This window comes from Alternaria arbusti, assembly GCF_024043155.1.
Source record: "Alternaria arbusti strain BMP 1465 chromosome Unknown scaffold_17, whole genome shotgun sequence".
NCBI classification, from domain to species: Eukaryota; Fungi; Ascomycota; class Dothideomycetes; order Pleosporales; family Pleosporaceae; genus Alternaria; species Alternaria arbusti.
Window position 1 is genome coordinate 58,044 of NW_026249957.1, and position 19,544 is coordinate 77,587.

Here is a 19,544-nt window from a genome sequence, read left to right on the forward strand (position 1 = left end):
TACTTGGTAGAGCTGCAGCAAGTGCTGAGTCGTACATGGCGGCGGCAGCCTCAGCAGGCTGTGATGCAGCAGCAAGCGGTGATGTGCCTTGGGTCGCGCAGAAAGTGGGGCATGCAAGGCGTCGGTTGACATGTAGATACAGGGAGTGGATGCCGCTATGGGTAGTGTGCAGAACAATCGCCCGAGCTAACCGTGGAGTTGAGAGCCGTCCCCGGTGCTTGTAAAGCTTGATGGTCGTGAAGCGAGAGGAAGAAGGATCCCAGAAGCGCAAGCGAGCCAACATGTCGAGACGATCTGAGCTAATTGCCGCTAACGCTAGGCCGTGCATGGACTAGTCTGCCATGCTGTGTCGGAGTTCGTGAGGGGGGCCGGACCTCATGGACCGACCACAACATCACCACATCGCAAATCTGACCACTGAGAACACGTTTTTCTGGAGGGATGTGTGCTTTGCGCTTAGTTAGGCGCCCCAAATCGGCTGTAATCGCCTCCTTCAAAACGTGCCGTACCGTTTTCATGACGTTCAGGACCGCAATCAGACTATTGACATGCACCACAGCTGCACCGGCAGTCTTGGGTAGCCACAGGCGCCATAGTGTCGGCGATGTCTTCATGTCTCGAATGATATCGCGATGTCTCAGTGTTGCCACTCTGGATACACGGCTGAAGCGGATGCATCCTTCCATATGTGGTCCGGGGGAAGGCAACATCGCCGGATGAAGACCATACGCCCATGCACTCTTCAAGATCGAGGGCATCTGCGTGGGAACATATTACCACTGCTGAGCAGTGGTAAAGCTAGTATTCTCCATGGGTGCGAAGATACCACAGAGTCGTTCCCACGTCATCCTTGCCAGCCCTGTGCATCGTCCGTTATCTGCATGTTGCCGGTACCAACACGAAGGTTTTGACAGAAGCGAACGGCTTACGGCCCAGTGTCAGATTTGGTGCAGTACCTTCCGCGTCGGTGGTTTGATCACTGACAGCAAAGAACGCCACAATATTGAAGGAATGAGGTGCGTCTGCTTACCTGCATAGTGCAGCGAAACTGACGTTCAGCTCGCACTCCTTCGTGGCATTTCCTCAGGTGAGAAGTCAGCCTTACAGCAATGCTCACCGAGTGTCGGTCAGAGACGAGCTTGGCTCAAACAAGTTTCCTGTTTGCCGACTACGTCTGTTCGCCAGTAGTGTTATTACGTTATGGGTAGCAAGCTACGACTACATGTGCCTTGAGGCTCAACTAGAACCTTGGTATACATCGCCCGCGGACCGACGTCCGATCATCTTCAAGGCATGCGCAAAGTTCAGAGAGCTATATTTGCGCCGAAGAACAAACTTCGGCGTCGACCTTCCGCCTCTAATTGGGACGCCCGGACTACCGAACCCCCACTTGTGGCTGCATGCCGTAAACCGTGGTTAAACCCGGTCACGGAGTTCGTCCTAGTGTGCCGCGGAGGTCTCGAGAGCAGGCTTCTCCATCAAGCCGGGTAAACAAGGCCCATGTCTGCACAGAGTCGTTTAATCTTGTCGGCTATCTCAATCAAATTGATCCTCGACATGGAATCAATCTTCCGACCTACATGGATCGCAGAAGCTGTATGACGTCCTTCATTAAATTACCCGGCAATTCGGATAGTGCAAATTAGCTACGCCCCAGCCACGATGTCTCCATAATCTACCATGTGGATGGCCACTGCCCACATATCAACGGAGGTACAAAGAAACTGGTTCCTAAAAGGATGCACTCGAAATTGTAACATGACCAGACTCATACATTTCTTTCGGTGCAAGGTCTTTAGAAGTACTCAGCACCGTGAATTCTTCTAGCAAAGTTGCTAATTTGGCAGAGACAACAAGTAACAAGGGAATTGCTCGTAGCTCAAGACCCGACGTCGAACACCAGGCGAGTAGGATGCTCCTTGTCGGCTGACCGAGCGCCCGGCTCTGGGATAGCTACCATCCGTTCCTGCATCATGCTCATCCCGCGGAGTCCCTGTGGCGACAAGATACCTAGTCCTTCCATGAAGATTAGCAGCAGGGTACCCAGACAACCGCGCGTCTACATGGATTACGAATGCATAATGCCTCAACGCCTACATCCGCCACTGTGTAACCTTTGTAGACAGCGAGTCTTCTGCAGGTGAACGTAGTAGCTTGTGATCGAAACGAGATTAAAGATGGCGGTGATGTGCAACCTCGCGTGCAAGTAAAACACATGGGGTGATCTAAGATGTTGTGATCCATGCGGCTGGTGCTACTAGCCACGTTAACTTCCGAGCGCTGTGTTACTTCGGTCGCCTCAGAAACGTGCTGTGCATGTTGGTCGGGTAGATGTGAGGCCCCGACAGAAAGGTACAATTGCGGAGTCGTCGATGCTGTGCAGCTGTCAGGTACGACTTACAACTTCAGAAAACCTTATGCGTGTCTTCGATAAGGCATGAAGTGTTTGACGTATAGGAATGGAGCCTGCTTTTGTCGATTCTTAGCATTAGATCGCGACAACGGCCGCTGTTCCCTTAGCAACATAGAGCGTCAGTCAAAGCGGTAGGCGCCGCTCATGCATAGCGCGAACGTCTGGCCTCAACAGATGCATGCAAGGTCGATCAGTGAAGAAACCTTATGTGGTGAAATTGCACATGGATGCCTTGAGGATGGGAGGTTGGGGAGGCTGGGCTACGACAAGGTCGGTTCCCGCAGCCATGCCTGGGGGAATTGCACATGGGATGTATACAAAGATGATATCATTGACGTATCAGCTTATCAAACTACAACATATGCGTCAAGAGTTTAGAACACGGATAACAATGAAAGACATGCGAGCTTGTGTAGTACTAAAGAGTTGACCGGGTGACGTGATTTGGTACGCACGTCTTCAAGCAACGGCTATCCGCCTCCTTCCGGTTTCCTTGCACAAACTCGCCTTCTGCCGTCATCTCTTTTTACAGCCCCGCGATAGATTCATCATCAGGCAGCCTCTCTGACCTTCGAAGATACGTATCTTTTCGACGAGCCTGCCGCTGGGTCCAACAAACCAGCTACAGTTGACTTTGTCGACAGTAGAATAAGTGGCCTGGCCATTGTTCTGTTTTCTGAGACCCGCAAGGACAAACACAGGAAACCCACTTCCCCACGTCCGCGCTCTCAGTTCCAGAATGCCAACAAGGTCGTTGCGAGTGAGCAACGAGGTCCAGTGTTTGCTTCGATATCGCAAGAGCTGCTCTAACGACTCAACATTAGTGTCTGGATCGTCGTTGAAAGTAACCTTGATGTCCACTGGATGGTTGATGAGAAGTCGTAAGAGTGGTATGAGGTCGGTGGTTTGAAATCCGTTGTATCTTCCTTGTCCAACACCGAGATGTACATCTGTCACAGGCAGGAACTTATCTTGACGATCGACGTCGATCTTCGTGGTAATGAGAAACGTCTCGATGTAGCGGCATGCGTCGTCGATGTTAACGATATGCTGGGATAGCAGCAATGGTCGGAATTCGCATCTTATCTGAGCGCATGTGTTTGTAAATTGGAGAAGTGACATGTGGCCTCGGCTGACTGGATGTGGTGTATTTGCTAGGAGGTAACCGTAGATTTTGTTTCGTAGTTCTAAAGAAATTCAGCAAACTACTGTCACTCATCAGTCTACGATATCTTACCACCTGGAAGGTTCAGCAATGGAGAGATGTCTTTGGATGGATGTACGGTAGCGACATGTTGCGCATCGTCGGAGAATTGATCTTGTTGAGGACTCGTCATGGTGAATGCTGATGATATGCCTATTGACAGCGGCTCTGGCCACAGTTTATACCTTTGGTGTTTGTATAGGGGAAATCTCTGGAAACCAAAGGTCATCAGAAGACCTTCTCTCCTCCTCTTCGAGCAAATAACAATTATTTCAATGCCCACCAGTCATGGACTGGGATGTACTAGATCAGTCAAGTCACATATTTGAAGACCTCCTGGGGCCACGGAGAGCCTAACGTTTTCGGAATCTCTTTGTTAGGTATGCAGCGTCTGACCCGTGCTTCTCTCGATTTTCGTTCATATGATAGCGATAGAGAGATTTGTATGATGTGTGTGATGCCATGATATTCTCCATATGTACACAGCCGCCGTTGCTTCGCTCGTTTCTCTTCCGATGCTCAGGCTTAGAACTCGGAGATCATGTCGCCCCTCCGCTTGCCGCGCATGTCCCACTTGCCCTGTAAATTTTCGTCAGCATCCATACGTCTCTCTGCAATATACGCAGTGGCTCGAATGCCGCTTCCTCAACCACCCAAATGCTGCTTGTCCAAACTCACTTCAGTCATGTATCCAGCCGTACCCAGCATAGCGGGCACCATAACGACGTAGGCGAACGTGAGCCAAGCTGTGCGCTTCGTCCAGCGGAAGTACTTGTGGCGGTTGACAGTCATGTCTGTTCCTCGTCAGTACCGCGTATTGCGTATCCTCCTCCTCCATTGCCCATGTCACGACTCTTGCGCCTTTGAGGCCATTCCTTCTTTCCAATGCGCCGGGTTTCGGGGTACCATAGAGGTCTTCAGGATGCGGGGTCGGTGGTGAACGTACTGGCCCATTTGATAATGGCGGGATCCGCGTGGATCACTGCGTACTGTTAGCGATTGCGCCTCCAATGGTCCTCCTCGCGATTATACGCACTGCCGTGGTTGTGACCCGCCATGCGGCGGAAAGTTGGCTGCATGTTTGCGGACTCTTGCGCGTGTCGAGGTGTTGCGCAGTTGGTGAGCTTGTGGTTGACCAGGTGCGCGCGATGAGGTCGGCAGAGTCGCGGCAGGTGCCGCCGGGTCTTGGCGCTTCTGGACATCATCATGAGCAGTCACCAAACAACAACATGCTATATGAAATGTTCTCTCGAGACATGGAATAAGCTCTGCGTGCTGTCGGAGTAGTTCAGGAGTTCTTCAAAGTCGCCTTGTCTTACGCTCAGGTCTCTGCAACGGCATGTTCTATCCACGCGACAACCCTTAACAATATCTCAACCGACTTACCCCGTCTTACACACCCTCAATCTCTGCAAAACTACTACATATAGTAATTGTCTATGCCTCGTTCCTGCTTCTCATCGATACTGCGGAGAGTCGGCGAAACCGACACTAGATACATGGATGCCCGAGTGCCCGAGCGGGCAGCCAACCACCGATGGGCGCTGAACGCCGAAGCTTGTGACGGCATCAGATAAATCCGTCCAAGAACCTCGGTGGTATTGAAAACTTCCTCTCATCACTGCGATTACTATCCAGAATCTGCTGTAATCGCAAAATCGAACTTCACATCGCTAAGATCCGTCGCAAACATGTCAAACCAGCAGGGAGCAAAGATCACCGTTCATTGGTAAGTTACCAAGTCTGTCACATGCCTGTCATTCCCGCGCGGTCCCACCCACCGCATTGCGCCATCGCCATCAGCAACCACGACTAATCAGCCAAATAGGTTGAACAAATCCCGTGGCCAGCGCGTCGTATGGCTGCTCGAGGAGCTTGGCCTTGAGTACGACATCGCGGTGCACAAGCGCGATGAGAACAAGCGCGCGGGTCCCGAGCTAAAGGCCATCCATCCTTTGGGGAAATCACCATGTGTTACCATCAGGCCCGCAAACTCTGAGAAGGACATTGTTATCGCTGAGAGTGAGACAATTATGGAGTACATTTGCGACCACTTTGGCAAGGAGTTGGTTCCCAAGCGGTACCCTGAGGGACAGGAGGGTGTGCTTGGCGCTGAGACTGAGGAGTGGATGAGGTATAAGGTCAGATAGATTTAGAGGTCGACTATCAACAGGACAAAACAGCTAACATGTATGCAGTTCCTGATGGACTACACCGAGGGTAGTCTCTTCACCATCCTGATCTTGGCGCTAGTCACCGGAAGTAGGTATATCCATGCTAATATGTCAACGCCATTTCACTAACCATGACATAGACATCAAAAACGCCCCCGTCCCCTTCTTCCTCAAGCCCATCACCAACGGCGTCGCCGGCAAGATCGACTCCGGCTTCGTCGATCCAGAGCTGAAGACGCACTTCGACTTCCTCGAGGACTACCTCGTCAACTCTCCTAGCAAGGGCGAGTTCTTCTGCAGCGACAAGCTGACCGCTGCGGTAAGTCCTGGCTGTACGAATTGCATGTGAGACAAATGCTGACTTCGTACCTCTACCTCTGCAGGATATCATGATTCACTTTGGACTTGAGGGCGCGACGCAGAGGCTCCCGTTGAGTGAGACGAGTTACCCCAAGTTGTATGAATACATGAGGAGGCTGCAGAAGAGGGATGGGTATATGAGTGCTGCGAAGAGGGTGGAGGAGGCGAGTGGAGAGAAGTATGTTCCGTTTAGTGACGCGAAGTTGTAGATAACGTCCTGGTTTCAAGACATGTCAATTTGACGTTACAACGTTCACAGTACTGCGAGATCAATCTGGCTAGCTGATAAGAGGCATTTCAGTCTATGTTCTATGGCAAAATAATCTAGCGAGCGTCTATATACAAAAGAAAGCGCGATCTGACCCTAAACGCCATCATCTACTCACAAATGAACGATCACCTGCACCTAATCCTTGCGAGACACTACCCACAATGTCACTTCACACCGAACAACCATCCCTGCAACCCATACAACCCTAGTACCCACCCGTAGACATCGGGTACCCACTCGTAGCCGTAGGGTACGCACTCGCACTCGCCATCGACGAAGCCTCACCATCCCCAGTCGCCTTGTAAGGAATCCCACACCTCTTCGCGCAACTCTCCACAATCGCCGTGAAATCGCTCGTCAACTGCGGCCTCAACCCCGCAATCTGTTCCGGCGTCAAAAACTCACTGTAACCCGCACTCGCCTCAAGAACCTCATCCGGCGTACCAGAGAAGAAACCCCTAGCAGCTTCCACACGCCCAGGGTCGTTGACATCGAAGCCCGCGACGAAAACAGCGGGCTCGCATTCGGGGTTGAATTGCCAGTGAATCAGGCCCTTGGGGAAGAGCATGCCCGTGTAGTTGGACAGCGTAGTTTCGATCTGTTTGTAAGGTCCGCGGACGGGCGGTGCACCGCCGACTACATTTCCGAAACCGCTGTCGTTTTCGAGGAGGAGGGCTCCGATTAGTGTGCCTTGGGTCACGGTGAGGAACTCGTTGGAGCGGGGGTGCCAATGCGGCGTGTTGAGGCCACACGGGTTGACGAAACCCACGGCTGCTGCGAGGCCGGTGGAGCCCAGCGCGGGGAAGTTGTTGATGGTGGACAGGAAGATGGAGCCGGCGGTGGGGGGTGTTACGGTGTTGTTGATGAATTGGAAGGTGTCGTTTGCGGCGTTGGGGGGGTTGGGGAAGAGGATTGCTTCGCGGGCGGTTTCGGATTGGGCGAGGAGGAGGGCGTTGCGTTGGGTTGTTAGTTCGGCGGCGGTGAGGGCGTTGACGGTGTTGGGGTTTATGGCTCGTTTTGAGTGGTAAGGGGGGCCGGGGGCGATTGGGTTGGCTACTGCGAGGGTAGCCAGGAGGGTGGTGATGAGGATGGAGTGCATGTTGCTGGTTGTGTTGTTCTGAATGGGGTTGGTTGAGAAGATGAGAGTGTGGTGAGGAGCTTCTGGCAGGACGCTGGCTGTCCTTATATGCCTCTCCAAAACCTTCTTGACCGGCAACCTTCCTTCTCGTTCTCACTTCAACTTGTCGTCAAGGCCTTGTGTACGCCCGGTCTAAATTCAGCCACGTCTGATCACACACACTTCAAACCCAACAATTTCTATCCGTGTGACACTAGAAATGATACCGAATACAGCGAAATTCCACACTTATTGGACGTGCTTGTTCTCATGGCTAGGAACTTCACATCAGCAGTTCGACTATGAATGCCTAAACGTGTGCAAAATAGACGAGACATGATGTAGGTGGTAGTGGTGATGGTACAAGGACGGACGCCTACATGACTGTGAGAATCAATAAGCATTGGATGCCTTGGTGGGCTTGAGTCCAAGGCCACCGCGGGAGCTTGTGTTCATCAAATGACTTTCAGAGCTTTGGTCTTGATTGTTGAAGACGAAGAGTTGACTGGGTAGTTCGCCCTTAAATTTCGAGCACACCGATGGAGGACTCCTAGGGCTACGCTGCTGGTGTAATGCTCTTGGCTGTTGTCACCCCAAACCACAGTGGTGTTTGCGATGGAATGTGCATTTTCTAGAACTCGTAAACATGACTCTTCTTGTGCGCACTGTTCGAGTGCACACGCGTTTGGGGTAAGAGATGGCGTTATCATGACGTTTTCTCGGTGAAGATTTCACTCTTGACTGCCATGTTCGTCAGTGCCCCGTCAGTGCCCAATGCGATGAAGCATCTCTTCAAAACATGCAGCCCACACTGACCTTGCTTCAGACCAAGCTCGAGCTATACACCAATGGACGCGTTACACGTGACCTCCAATACGAAAGGGTGTTGTTGAGTGAGCAGATGCCAACGCTGTCGTCGGCACCTTCCGCTCGATCACCAATACTCCACGTCTTTTCGTGCGTATGAGTCCGTTTGAGATTGATATGGATACTGTACTCGTGATCAACTTCGTCTCCACGAAGCCCAAAATCACTGTAAGCAAGCCGTATGTCTTGGCCGTGACCTTAAGCTTACGCCACTTCGCCCTAAACTGTTCACTCGCGTATCAAAGCCACCTGTCGAAGCCACTTTCGGGCAATATCCCCCAGTCGCATGTGTTAGTTTCTGTGGCGGTGTTGGAGTCTCGCTTTCGCAATGACTGTGCGCAATTGCGGTCTGGGCGTTAGAGCTTGTTTTGGATTATTAACTCAGCATAGACCGGGTTGCTTATGCTACTCGGCCGATATATGTGATGCTTTACGTCACCAAGCGGCTCTCGTGGGGATATAGTGGTGTCGTGTGTGAGCTGCCGTGGGTAAGAATCGAAACACTATGACTAGTCAGATAACCTGTGTATGTTTGGTAAGCGAAACCACTGGCATATAACGTCATTTGAACGGAAACAAAAAGACTCGATAGTTCTGAGCTGTACTCAAAACGATGAGACAATCCAGAGGTATTTTGTGCTTAGCATCCAAGCTATAAATAACCAACGCATGCGTCTTGGGATGACTGGGCACAGGAACTTGACGACTTTCCCTATCATGTCGGCAAAAACTCGGTAGTTCAAATCGACATTAGTGGGACAAAAAAAGTCAAAAACATACAACAGCCCGGATTCGCTTCTGGTCACCCACGAAACTACTGACGGGCCGGTAACAAGCTTGAGTACCGCTGAGCAAACGGGAAGCGCTATTTACTTGTTCCTATGGTCGTATGTGGAAGAAATGGTCGGAAAATATCGATATATTGGCAGGTCGAATGCACATTTGCGAGCGCCTGCGTCAATCATGGCTTGCTTGACCTACTATGCTAGCCACCACCCAGGAACTTCCTCGAAGAATTGCGTGGCCGCTCGTTGGTGAAGGCTTCAAGTTTGACTGCGCACAAGATGACTTGCATCCTCTTTCCCTCGGCGTCGCCCTTAACAGGTTCGACACGGATGCGCCAGTGCGCGCGTCTGAGTGTCCATTGTTTGTCTTCGGCATCTCCACCTCTCTCCTCAGTCCAGAACCATTTCTTCTTTTGATCTAAGCTGCGAATGCCGATCATGCCGTATTCATCGTGCGCGAGCTCCGCCGGTGATCCGTCGATTTCTAGAGCGGTATCTTCATAGAGCCGTACACGGACGCGACGTTCGCTGACGCCGGAGTTGGCTGGGCTGACGGGTTGGGCGGCGACCCCAGCTCCAGATTGCAGGTACATGAGTCCTAAGGGTTGTGTAGCGGGTAAGCCCATCTTAGAGGCTATGACGGAGAAGAGAGACGTTACTCGTGCAAGGGTTGAATCATGAAAAGTGGCACGAAATTCAACTCCAAATTCAGGACTTGAGTCAACCGCTATCTTCAAGGGAATGAACAGTGTCGTGGCCTCTGTTGACGCAATTTCAACTACGAGAGTGTTGCTTTGCGCATGGTCGTCCGTATATGGTCGAGCGTACGACACATATCCCGCCTTGAAAACCGCACTGCTGCTTGCCGTTGATGAGGCGGGGCTTGTAACGTTGTTGACGAGCAGAGGGTTTCGTGGGACACTTGTTGACTGCGCACCAGATACGGTTTCAGAACCGGACTCACTTCCTGAACCCGACTCGCCGAGGTCTTTGTCAGGAGTGAAGGAGATACCCGATTGTCGGATGTCTTCAAGACGGATTAGAATCTCAGACTCTTGACGTTTTAGGTTATACGATATGTCGCAGGGTATGAGCTTTTGCTCTAGGCCCTTGAGATGGAAGTATCGCGCATCCCTCAGTAGGCGAGAACGATGCGCGTCGCTTCGGATCTCGACATTGTAGCCTTGCAGTAATTGTATCAGCTCGCGAAAGACCTCCCCGTCTCTACTCGGCACCGAAGGAGGCTTGATGGACGGCGGTCGAAGCAAGGCATCGCGGTCTAGTCCTGGAAACGCCTCGTTTGGCGTGGAGAAGAAATGCGCAAAGCCTAGCGAGAAATAGTTCGGGCTGTCTCCGGGGGCAGAGAAGAGATCGCGTTGTATCTGGAAGGGTGTTCCTCCGATGCGCACGAAGATGTCGGTGCTGAACAGCTGTTTGGTGAGACGAGGCACTGCTGATGTTAGCATCTATTCCTTTCGCTATATATGGCTGAGCTTACGCGAGTAGAACTGCGCATCTGCATACAGCTTGACGAAATGTTCGCCATCTCTCGGTGTGATGTGGTAGCCCTGGAGGTGGAGCGCGATATCGCGAAATGTATCCGGGTCGCGGTCGATGTACAGCGTCCTCACATCACCGGCGCGACCACCATTGTCATGCAATTGCTGGCCGAAGAAATGCGAAAAGTGTGAGGGTGCTCTAATAGTCTTAGTTGCTGTTCCGTTTGTATGTCTTCAGCGCATACTTACCATCTGACGAAATCGACGCTCCTGACAGTCTGAACAGCTCCGACCCTATCTGTATTGGGAACACCTTGCCGGCAGGAAGGATGTCGAGTGCGCCGGGCGATCCAGGCACTCTACGTGGTGTCGAGACATCGATGACCCTTCCCTGTGGCCCCGTGCCTTTACTCTGCTCCTTCCGTCGCTCTGTATTTGTGTTCTCTCGTGACACTTGTCGCGGTGTGGCTTCGGAGGTGGCAGCGGTGCGCGTCATGGTCGGCGTTTGAGCATCAGCCGGGGCTGTGACGGCTGGCGAAGCAGCTGAGGCGTCGGATGGTTGTCGCGACACGTTCTGGCGCTTCGGGGGGTTCTCCGCTGCGGAACTATCTTGCTGTGCAGCTGAAGGAGATTCTGTGTCGACCTTCCTCTTCGTACCTGCTTGAACAGCCGGTCGTTGTTGCTGTTGTGCTGGAGCTGGTGGCAGCGGAGGCGACAGTTGGTTCTGGCTTTGCGCGACATTTGGCGCTGGAGTGACGCTCTGGCTCTGTGAGAATGCCTGGTACGACGCTTCGCCTGCCGAGACAGGAAGCGGAATGTTGAAGTTGTTTATGCCATCTGCCTGGCTTGGGTATTCTTGAACAAGTTCTCCCTGCGGCTCGTACTGGTCCGTGAAGTCGGTGAAGTCGAGTGCGTCCCAGCCTGTAGGCACAGAGGAGCCAAAGCCCAAGCCTGCGAAGTGACCTGCCATCACTGGGTGCTGTGCCGCAGTGTAGTCGTGATACCCCGCGGCGAAGTCATGGCCATGCGCCTGGCTCGCGGCCTCGGTCGTGTTTACGTCGTGCTCGGCATGATAGGCACCGTAGAAGTGCTGCGGGTGCTGTTGCGGAGCTCCACCTGCTTGGTCATAGGTTTGAAATGCAAAACCGCGAGATGATGCGCCCGGGCGGTCGGACATTGGCTAGCTACACCGGAAATCCTTCGCATTAAGCGACGAAGAACCTCAATGCAGAAGCAAGTTGCGACTTGCACAGAAGGAGGAATGCCAGCCCTGCGTTGCTGATGAGAAGCTGACCAACAGCTCTGTCATGGGTAGCTTGCGGGTTCGTTACTCGATGCGGTTGGCTGCACCCGGGAAGGCTCTGGAGGAACACGAAAGAAGAACGTAGGGGATAGCGAAACCTCGTAGCAACGTCGCTGAGCTACCGTAATGGCCCAGTCGGCCATATAAGAACTCATTGGGAGCTACTGATGGTGCGCAGGAAAGGCTGACACACTGTAGCTGTGCAGGTGGAAGCTGGCAGTCGCGAAGCGACGCGGCATCACCGACAGCAAGCGGGGCTGACGTGAGAAGCCCTCTATCGCACCAACATCGCCCCGTTACGCTCACTAGCGTATCCAAACCTGCATCCTTAAGAGAGACATATTCGTCAATGATCTCCCGTTGCAAATGCCGCGACAGAAAGTCGGCTCCTGGATCCATTGTTCGATATCAGAGCATCACTCTCAAGTTGGGTGAGTACCTCGCGGACCCACCAAGTCAAACTGATTGTTCTTGTCTCAATGCCATGTATACCTCTAAAGTCGCACCAACATCGCCCCGTTGCGCCCACTGAATGGTATGCAAACCTGGACCCCAGATACCTGAGACACGTCCTGAATCCAGGCGGCTATTCCAACGACGTGTCAATTTCCAAATGCCTTGAAAACAAATGTTCCACTTATCAACACACCGAGTTTACAACCTTTGGCATACCCAGGTACCATTACAATATCATAGTTGTACAAACAGACTAGCAGCACCTTATTCAAGAAAAAAGCTAGATGCCCTAGAGCCTACGTTAACGTCAAGTTATGTGCTTTACACCTTTCTATGCTAATGTAGGCTCCATAGTAATATTTAAGTTATACACTTTATATCTTTCTATGTTAACGTAGGCTCTACGTTAACGCTAGATTATGCACTTTGCATCTTGCTAGATTAATGTAGACTCTAGAGTGTTTAGTTTTTCCCTTGAATAAGGTAGCAGCTTGACGCCACTCGCCGCATCTAACTCCGTCTACCAATCGTCAATCGGCTTTGCTAAGCAAGATCCAGCTTGAACCGTTACCATTCCCATAGTCCACTTGTCGCAGACGCGACATATTTCCGCGATTGGAGCTTTAGGGACAGTAACCCCGTGGGCCGATCACGAGAACTCTCTGCCATCATGCAAGACTGGAGACAGTACCTGAACAAACTTAGTTGGAGCCAACCTATCTACTAGGATATTAAACGTTAACAACGTCGATTGTGAAGACAAAGAAGACAAAAAGCTATTTCCAGGAGACGCGACATATGTCTATGAGTGCCAGGACAACTAGGGAAGCAAGTTGATAAGATAAAGCAACCTTTCCAATAATGCAACGGGGAGATATGACAAACAAATGATGAATATAGATTATGTCTCGAGCTATGTGGCTAATATGGGAAGCATTGCACATGTGGTAGAACTGATAACATCGCCTTGAATCTCACAACAAACGATATCCACGAGATATGACCCTCCGTTGACACCTCCTCTGCTTCCACTGAGTTGTTCTACAGCTCATCGCGTACTCTTGCTGACCTTCTTAGTTACCCGCTGCGACCCGGCCGTTCCTGGGGTGGCGTCGTCTGAACGACGCTTAATGCGGGCCGGTACCAGACATCCATGGGTGATCTGGAGATGAGCTTCAAGTTGGAGATCGTCCATTTCCTCCTCTTTCGTACAGGTCAACGGGAAGCATGGGCAGGTGACGAGCGAGTCGCCAACAGATTTGAGGTGGCCGCGGATATGCTTTGGGTGGCCCTCGCGGGTGAATGTCGCGATGCGTTCGTGGGCTGGAAGAGACTCGTTATGAGCACAGAAAGGGCACAATCTTGGTATCAGATCGCGTTCCATCTTTACTCCACAGTATCCGTGCATCATGATCATGGTTTGCACCGTGTCTAGATGCGTGACTGCGTGAGAGATGGCCTCGGCGGGGTTGACTAGCCATTGGTCACAGATCCGACACATTTCTGCGACTGGAGCCTTGGAGCCAGTGATCCCGTGGGCCGACCACAAGTGGACTGTCCTGTCTTGCTCATCGATGAAGTCCGGACCGTCTCGAGCGAAGCAGCCAATCCGCGGATTCACGGCACAGCCGCCGAAGTAACAAGTTATATGATTGTCACCGTCGTCATCCCTCTTGGTCATGTAACGGGTGTGGCTTCTCATGTGCTCGCCGCGCTCGTCGTGTGAGGTGAACACGGCTCCACACAGTATGAACTTCCCCTTCCGAGCTAATTGGAATTGGCAAGGTACAGTTGGAGACGACGCCATGTCGAGGATACGTGTTGCTTCTTGGGTGGCAGCTTCTTTTGCGCAAGCGTAGGTGTGTTCGTGTGCGTGATGTGGCTCGGTGAGATCCTCACCGCAAAAGCGGCAGTCGTAGCTCCCGGGGAACGTGTTGGTTAGGATCCTATCACGTGATTCACCCACGCTAGCACTAGCGTCGCCCTAGTATTATTTATACAGGGCTTCCTCCCTCTTCTATAAAATAATTATATCTCTTCTTATTCTATAGATTATAAGCCTCTGCGCTACTACGCGCAATTTAGCTACTACTCTACTTTACGTTATAGTCGCGTAATAAGAATTTCTCTAGTATTACTATTACGCGACTAAGTTATTAGACCCTTTAGCGCACTAACTACTATAAATTTAAACTTTCTCTCTTCTATATTCTATACTTACTTATCTACTATAATATCTACTATTAACAGCGTTACTGCCGCCTTAGGTAAGAATTTTAAGAAGCTTACTAGCTCTAACAACTATTATAAGTAGACTAAGGCTTTTATTAATATTTGCTTTATCTATAGATATATAGCGCACTATAATAGTACTATTAATAACTCTAAGAAGCCTAATCTTCTCTTCTATATCGCTCTTTAGGTTACACGCTCTAGGTCTAATATTAACTTACGCACTACTATACTAGTTTCTATCTTAACTAACGCTATAAATAAGCTTACTATCTATAACTACGCTCTCTAGAAGTAGAAAAAGTATAATAAAGCTATACGCTCTACTATTACTCTTCTTTATACCTTTATTAAGCTATAGATTTAGCGTAAACTTAATAAGAAGAATACTCTTAACTCTTATCTTACGTATAGTACTATCTAGCTTAATAATAAGGCTTCTAAGAATATCTTAGTAGACTACGCTTTAACTAAGCTTAATAATATTACTATAACTAACTCTATAGCTATTAGGCCTCTTCTTACTTAGTATAAGAGCTTATACTACAACTTTAATAACGCTAGCAGAACTATATCGCGTAACTAACTTATTAATAAGATTAATAAAGTTCTTTCTTACTAGTATAACTCTTTTCTAAACTATTAGAAGCTTAACTACTATAGTACTCTTATTACTACTAACGTCTTTAGAACTTATAAGACTCTTCTCTTTAACTACTATAATAATAATAAGAATAAGTAGACTATTCTAAAGAATAAGCACTCTTATAAAGATTCTACTACTAACTAGTATAATACCTGCTCTATTAATAACGTCTCTAATAAGTCTAACTTACTTACGTACTTACACTATAGTAATATTAGTTACTCTATTAATACCTACTATTATATAAGTAAATCTAATATACCTATATATACCTTCTATAAGAAGCTAAGTTACGTTAAGGCTACTTATTATAAGAAAGCTTATAAGAATACTTTATCTACCTCTACTTCTAATATAGATCTTACTCTTATTAATAATAATAATAATATATTCTTCTCTAACTACCTTAACTATATAATTACCTTTACGTATAACCTTTTCTTACTCTAGAATACCTCTAATTTTAATTATCTTAATATTAACTACCTAAACCTTAACTATATATATATCTACTTTATACCTATAACTAGCGCTAATTTCTCTTAGAACTATAAGTATCTTACTTATATAAGAGAGGCTAACTATAAGGTTAATAGATATATATTAGGTTTAGATATAGTTAATAGTTCTAATATATACACGTTTATAGCTATAACTTCTTTTACTATTTCTATATCTAATTTCTAGATTCTTAATAGTAGTGCTTTCTACTATATTATAAATAATTTCTCTCTATTTTCTTATTTTAAGTACTATACTAAGTATATTAGAGCCTATAAGTAAGGCTTATAACTTAAGATTACTAGAAAAGATAATATTAAGTTTATTATTACTAATCGTAATAGCTTCTATCTTATTCTTTAGCTAAGTAACGTCTATTATACGCCTAACGCCTACTATAACTTACTCTCTATATCTTCTTTTATTAATACTAATTCTAGATACTATATACTTACTAATTAAAAGAATAGTATACTATTATACTACAAATATAATAATAGAGAAATTACTTAGGCCTCTTTGTACGCTAACGCTAATATCTATATTCTAAGTATAACTTATTCTTCTAACCTTATTGCAGCTACTACTATTAACTTTAATAATCTAGTATAGTTAGAGCATTATTACCTAGAGTATCTTTCTCTTCTATATATACGCTATCTTACTAAGATTAGTAATAGTATAGCTATTACTAATAAGTAAATTTAGGCTAAGCTTAAAGATTAGTACCTAGTCTACGCTACTACGCGCGCTCTCTATAGAATTTCTAAAGACTCTATAGACTAGCATTATAAATATATTAGTAAACTAGTTACTATTAATATCTAGAGACTATATTCTATTTCTAGTCTTAAAGGTAAATACTATACACTTTTTCTTATTAATAATGCTACTTATTTTATATAGGTTAGTTTCTTTAAGATTAAGAGTAAGATTACTTAGCTTCTTCTAGATACCTTTTAACACCTCTCTAATAAATATAGTTATTCTATTATACGTTTTTATTATAATAATAAGTTTATATAATAAGTAATTACTAACTACTATACTACTTATAGTATTACTATTAAAGCTAGTATACTCTATACTTATTATTAGACTAGCGCTACTAAACACTTACACTATATAGTGCAGAAGCGTACTACTATAATAATTTAGAATTTTATATCTACCTCTTCTATAGTCTAGAGAATTATAAACTAGAATAAGAAGACTTTTTATAATGCTACGCTGCCTAAAGGCCTCTAGATATTTACTATAGTTAAGTTAGTTAATAAGAAGAATTAAGCTCTTTCTAAAGCTCTCTATATTCTAAAGATACTATATAAAGCACTCTATAGTAGAAGGCCTAACTTAGCTAGAGATAATACCTAGAGTGCTTATATATACGTTACTTTTTCTCTAGAGCTTATAGCGCTATAAACTATTACTAAGCTCTATTATTTTTATAGTTATCTTACTTACTTTCTATATACTCTAAGTAACTAGATCTATCTTATATAGTAGTCTAATACTTACAAGGTAAAGCGTATTACTATTACTTAGGTTAATAACTCTACTAGCTTTAATAATATAGAGTCTTATAGGCTTTATATTAATAATTATACGCCTCTTATACTACCTTCTATTCTAGATATAGTCTATAACTCTAATAGTTCTTTCTACTCTAAATTATATAATGCTAATATTATCTTTATATCTTTTAATAGTATAACTAATATATTTAGTGTAGAAATTAATTAGTTAGAGTTACCTAAACTACTATAGATATATAAGTCTATTAATAATAATAGAGTATATAGCCTATGCTTACATTCTAACTATAAGTGCGTATAATTCTCTAACACTAATAATAATTTATATAAATAGTGCGTTAGAAGAAATAGAGATTATAACTACTAGATCTAGTCTAACTATAACTACCTACAGCGTTAGTAGTAGAAAAATACGTAACGTAAGAAGAAGTAAAAGCAACTTAAAGCGTCTTTGCTTAGGTAACTAGAGGTATTACCTTACTTTACTAGCGCCTCTACTTCTACTTTACTCTCTAGAAACGCTTTACCTATTATATCTAACACTTCTACTACTAGTAATAACGTTATTATTCTCTCTACCTCTATTTACGCAGCTAGTTATAATACTATTATTATTCTCTCTACTTCTATTTACGCAAGTAGTAATAATAATATTATTATTCTAGCTACTCTAGCGTATAGTGTAGACGTTATAATACTATTAACTTCTATCTCTAATAACACTATCTTAGTAATAGAATAAGCACTTAATAAAACTTCTAAGTTAGATAAATATAACGCTATTTAACTAGCTCTATATATTAGATATTTAGATACTAGCGCTAACTACTTTTATAAAGACGTAAGCAGTAAATACTATAGTTATACTAAGAGTAAGGCGCGCTATATCTTAAGCATAGTAGAATAATAGCAATAAGTATAAGTTCTATACTACCTATATAAGTTAAAAAGCTATAAAACTAAGTATATTCACTAGTTACCTAATAGCCTATATAATATCTATATCTCTACCTATAATTAGCTTAACTATATTCTAGTTACTCTTCTAGTTATTTAACTACTTTCTTGTAAGAAGCAATATACTATATACTAAAAATTACGTATATAGTATTCTAGTAGATATTCTTCTAGAGATAAAGATAGTTTATTTATAGTCTAGTATAATAGTGCTAATCTATATAATGTATATATTAACTAATAGTAAATATATATTCACTCTATAAATAAAGATAATAAGTAATACCTAGCTTATATAACGCTAGGTAGAAGTTATAACCTTACTACACTCTACTATTAATGCATAGAAGCTACTTCTTCTAAAGTACTTTCTTAAGATACACGCGTCTATCTCTATACTTAATTTAGTAATAATAATATAATATAGATAGCTAAATATTTTAATAGTAAATTAGATAACCTCTCTATTAACGTCTATATAGTATATCTCTACTTAGAGTAGAATTATATAAGCCTTTAAGATTACTACCTCTATAGATAATATATCTTTCTAGACTATAGGTAGTATAAGGTAAAAGTATATAGTATACGCACTAGCTCTAGTACCTACGTTATAAAAGAAATTACTATATACTCTATTAACAAAGATAATAATATAGTAGATTAAACCTACAATCTCTACCTAATTAGGCCTAGCGCTAATTAAGCAAGAAATATTAAATATTCGCTTACTTCTATATATAGACCTATACGCAGAATCTTACTTATTAAACTTAACTATATTACTTCTCTACACTATTCTGCGTCGCTCTATATCTAAAGTATAGATACCTGCTTTCTTTATTAATAGCGTAAAAGCGCAATATTAGAAAGCCTCTATAGCTATCGCGTAATAACGTAAACTAAGCTATAAGTCTCGCTAACGCTATTGCTAAATTAAGCAGCAACTCTACTCTTAAGTAATAATCGCGCTAATTACAAAGACGCTACTAGCGCCTGTAGAATATAAGCTAGAGACTAAAAAGCAGGGTAACTAATATATACTAGTTAGAAGCTCTTTATTAGAGAACTTAGTAGCTAGAAAATAAGCGTTGTATAACCTCGCGCTTTATTACTAAAAGCATTACAACGTAATAGAAAGAGAATTAGCTCGCTTTAATTAGAGTAAGTAGTTAAAGCAAATCTATATATTATGCGTTAAGTACTAAGACGTTTAACAACACA

At 45.5% G+C, this 19,544-nt stretch overlaps 5 protein-coding genes across 5 annotated transcripts; 1 reads left to right on the forward strand and 4 right to left on the reverse strand.

Moving 5' to 3' along the window:
- Window positions 1-2,929: 2,929 nt before the first annotated feature.
- Window positions 2,930-3,750, reverse strand: J4E86_009391 (uncharacterized protein; the record flags this gene model as incomplete). Its single annotated transcript, XM_051449897.1, has 2 exons — window positions 2,930-3,600; window positions 3,651-3,750. The coding sequence occupies 2 exons, from the start codon at window positions 3,748-3,750 to the stop codon at window positions 2,930-2,932; spliced, it is 771 nt and encodes a 256-aa protein (XP_051298742.1).
- A 392-nt stretch (window positions 3,751-4,142) lies between these two features.
- Window positions 4,143-4,696, reverse strand: J4E86_009392 (uncharacterized protein; the record flags this gene model as incomplete). Its single annotated transcript, XM_051449898.1, has 4 exons — window positions 4,143-4,196; window positions 4,296-4,411; window positions 4,564-4,599; window positions 4,654-4,696. The coding sequence occupies 4 exons, from the start codon at window positions 4,694-4,696 to the stop codon at window positions 4,143-4,145; spliced, it is 249 nt and encodes an 82-aa protein (XP_051298743.1).
- A 612-nt stretch (window positions 4,697-5,308) lies between these two features.
- On the forward strand, window positions 5,309-6,360 carry J4E86_009393 (uncharacterized protein; the record flags this gene model as incomplete). The annotated part of the gene is made up of 5 exons (XM_051449899.1): window positions 5,309-5,346; window positions 5,446-5,758; window positions 5,816-5,879; window positions 5,932-6,110; window positions 6,175-6,360. 5 exons carry the CDS (start codon window positions 5,309-5,311, stop codon window positions 6,358-6,360), a joined length of 780 nt encoding a protein of 259 aa, XP_051298744.1.
- Window positions 6,361-6,627: 267 nt separating this feature from the next.
- On the reverse strand, window positions 6,628-7,521 carry J4E86_009394 (uncharacterized protein; the record flags this gene model as incomplete). Its single annotated transcript, XM_051449900.1, has 1 exon — window positions 6,628-7,521. The coding sequence occupies one exon, from the start codon at window positions 7,519-7,521 to the stop codon at window positions 6,628-6,630; it is 894 nt and encodes a 297-aa protein (XP_051298745.1).
- A 1,870-nt stretch (window positions 7,522-9,391) lies between these two features.
- Window positions 9,392-11,867, reverse strand: J4E86_009395 (uncharacterized protein; the record flags this gene model as incomplete). The annotated part of the gene is made up of 3 exons (XM_051449901.1): window positions 9,392-10,641; window positions 10,690-10,887; window positions 10,940-11,867. The coding sequence occupies 3 exons, from the start codon at window positions 11,865-11,867 to the stop codon at window positions 9,392-9,394; spliced, it is 2,376 nt and encodes a 791-aa protein (XP_051298746.1).
- Between the last annotated feature and the right edge of the window lie 7,677 nt (window positions 11,868-19,544).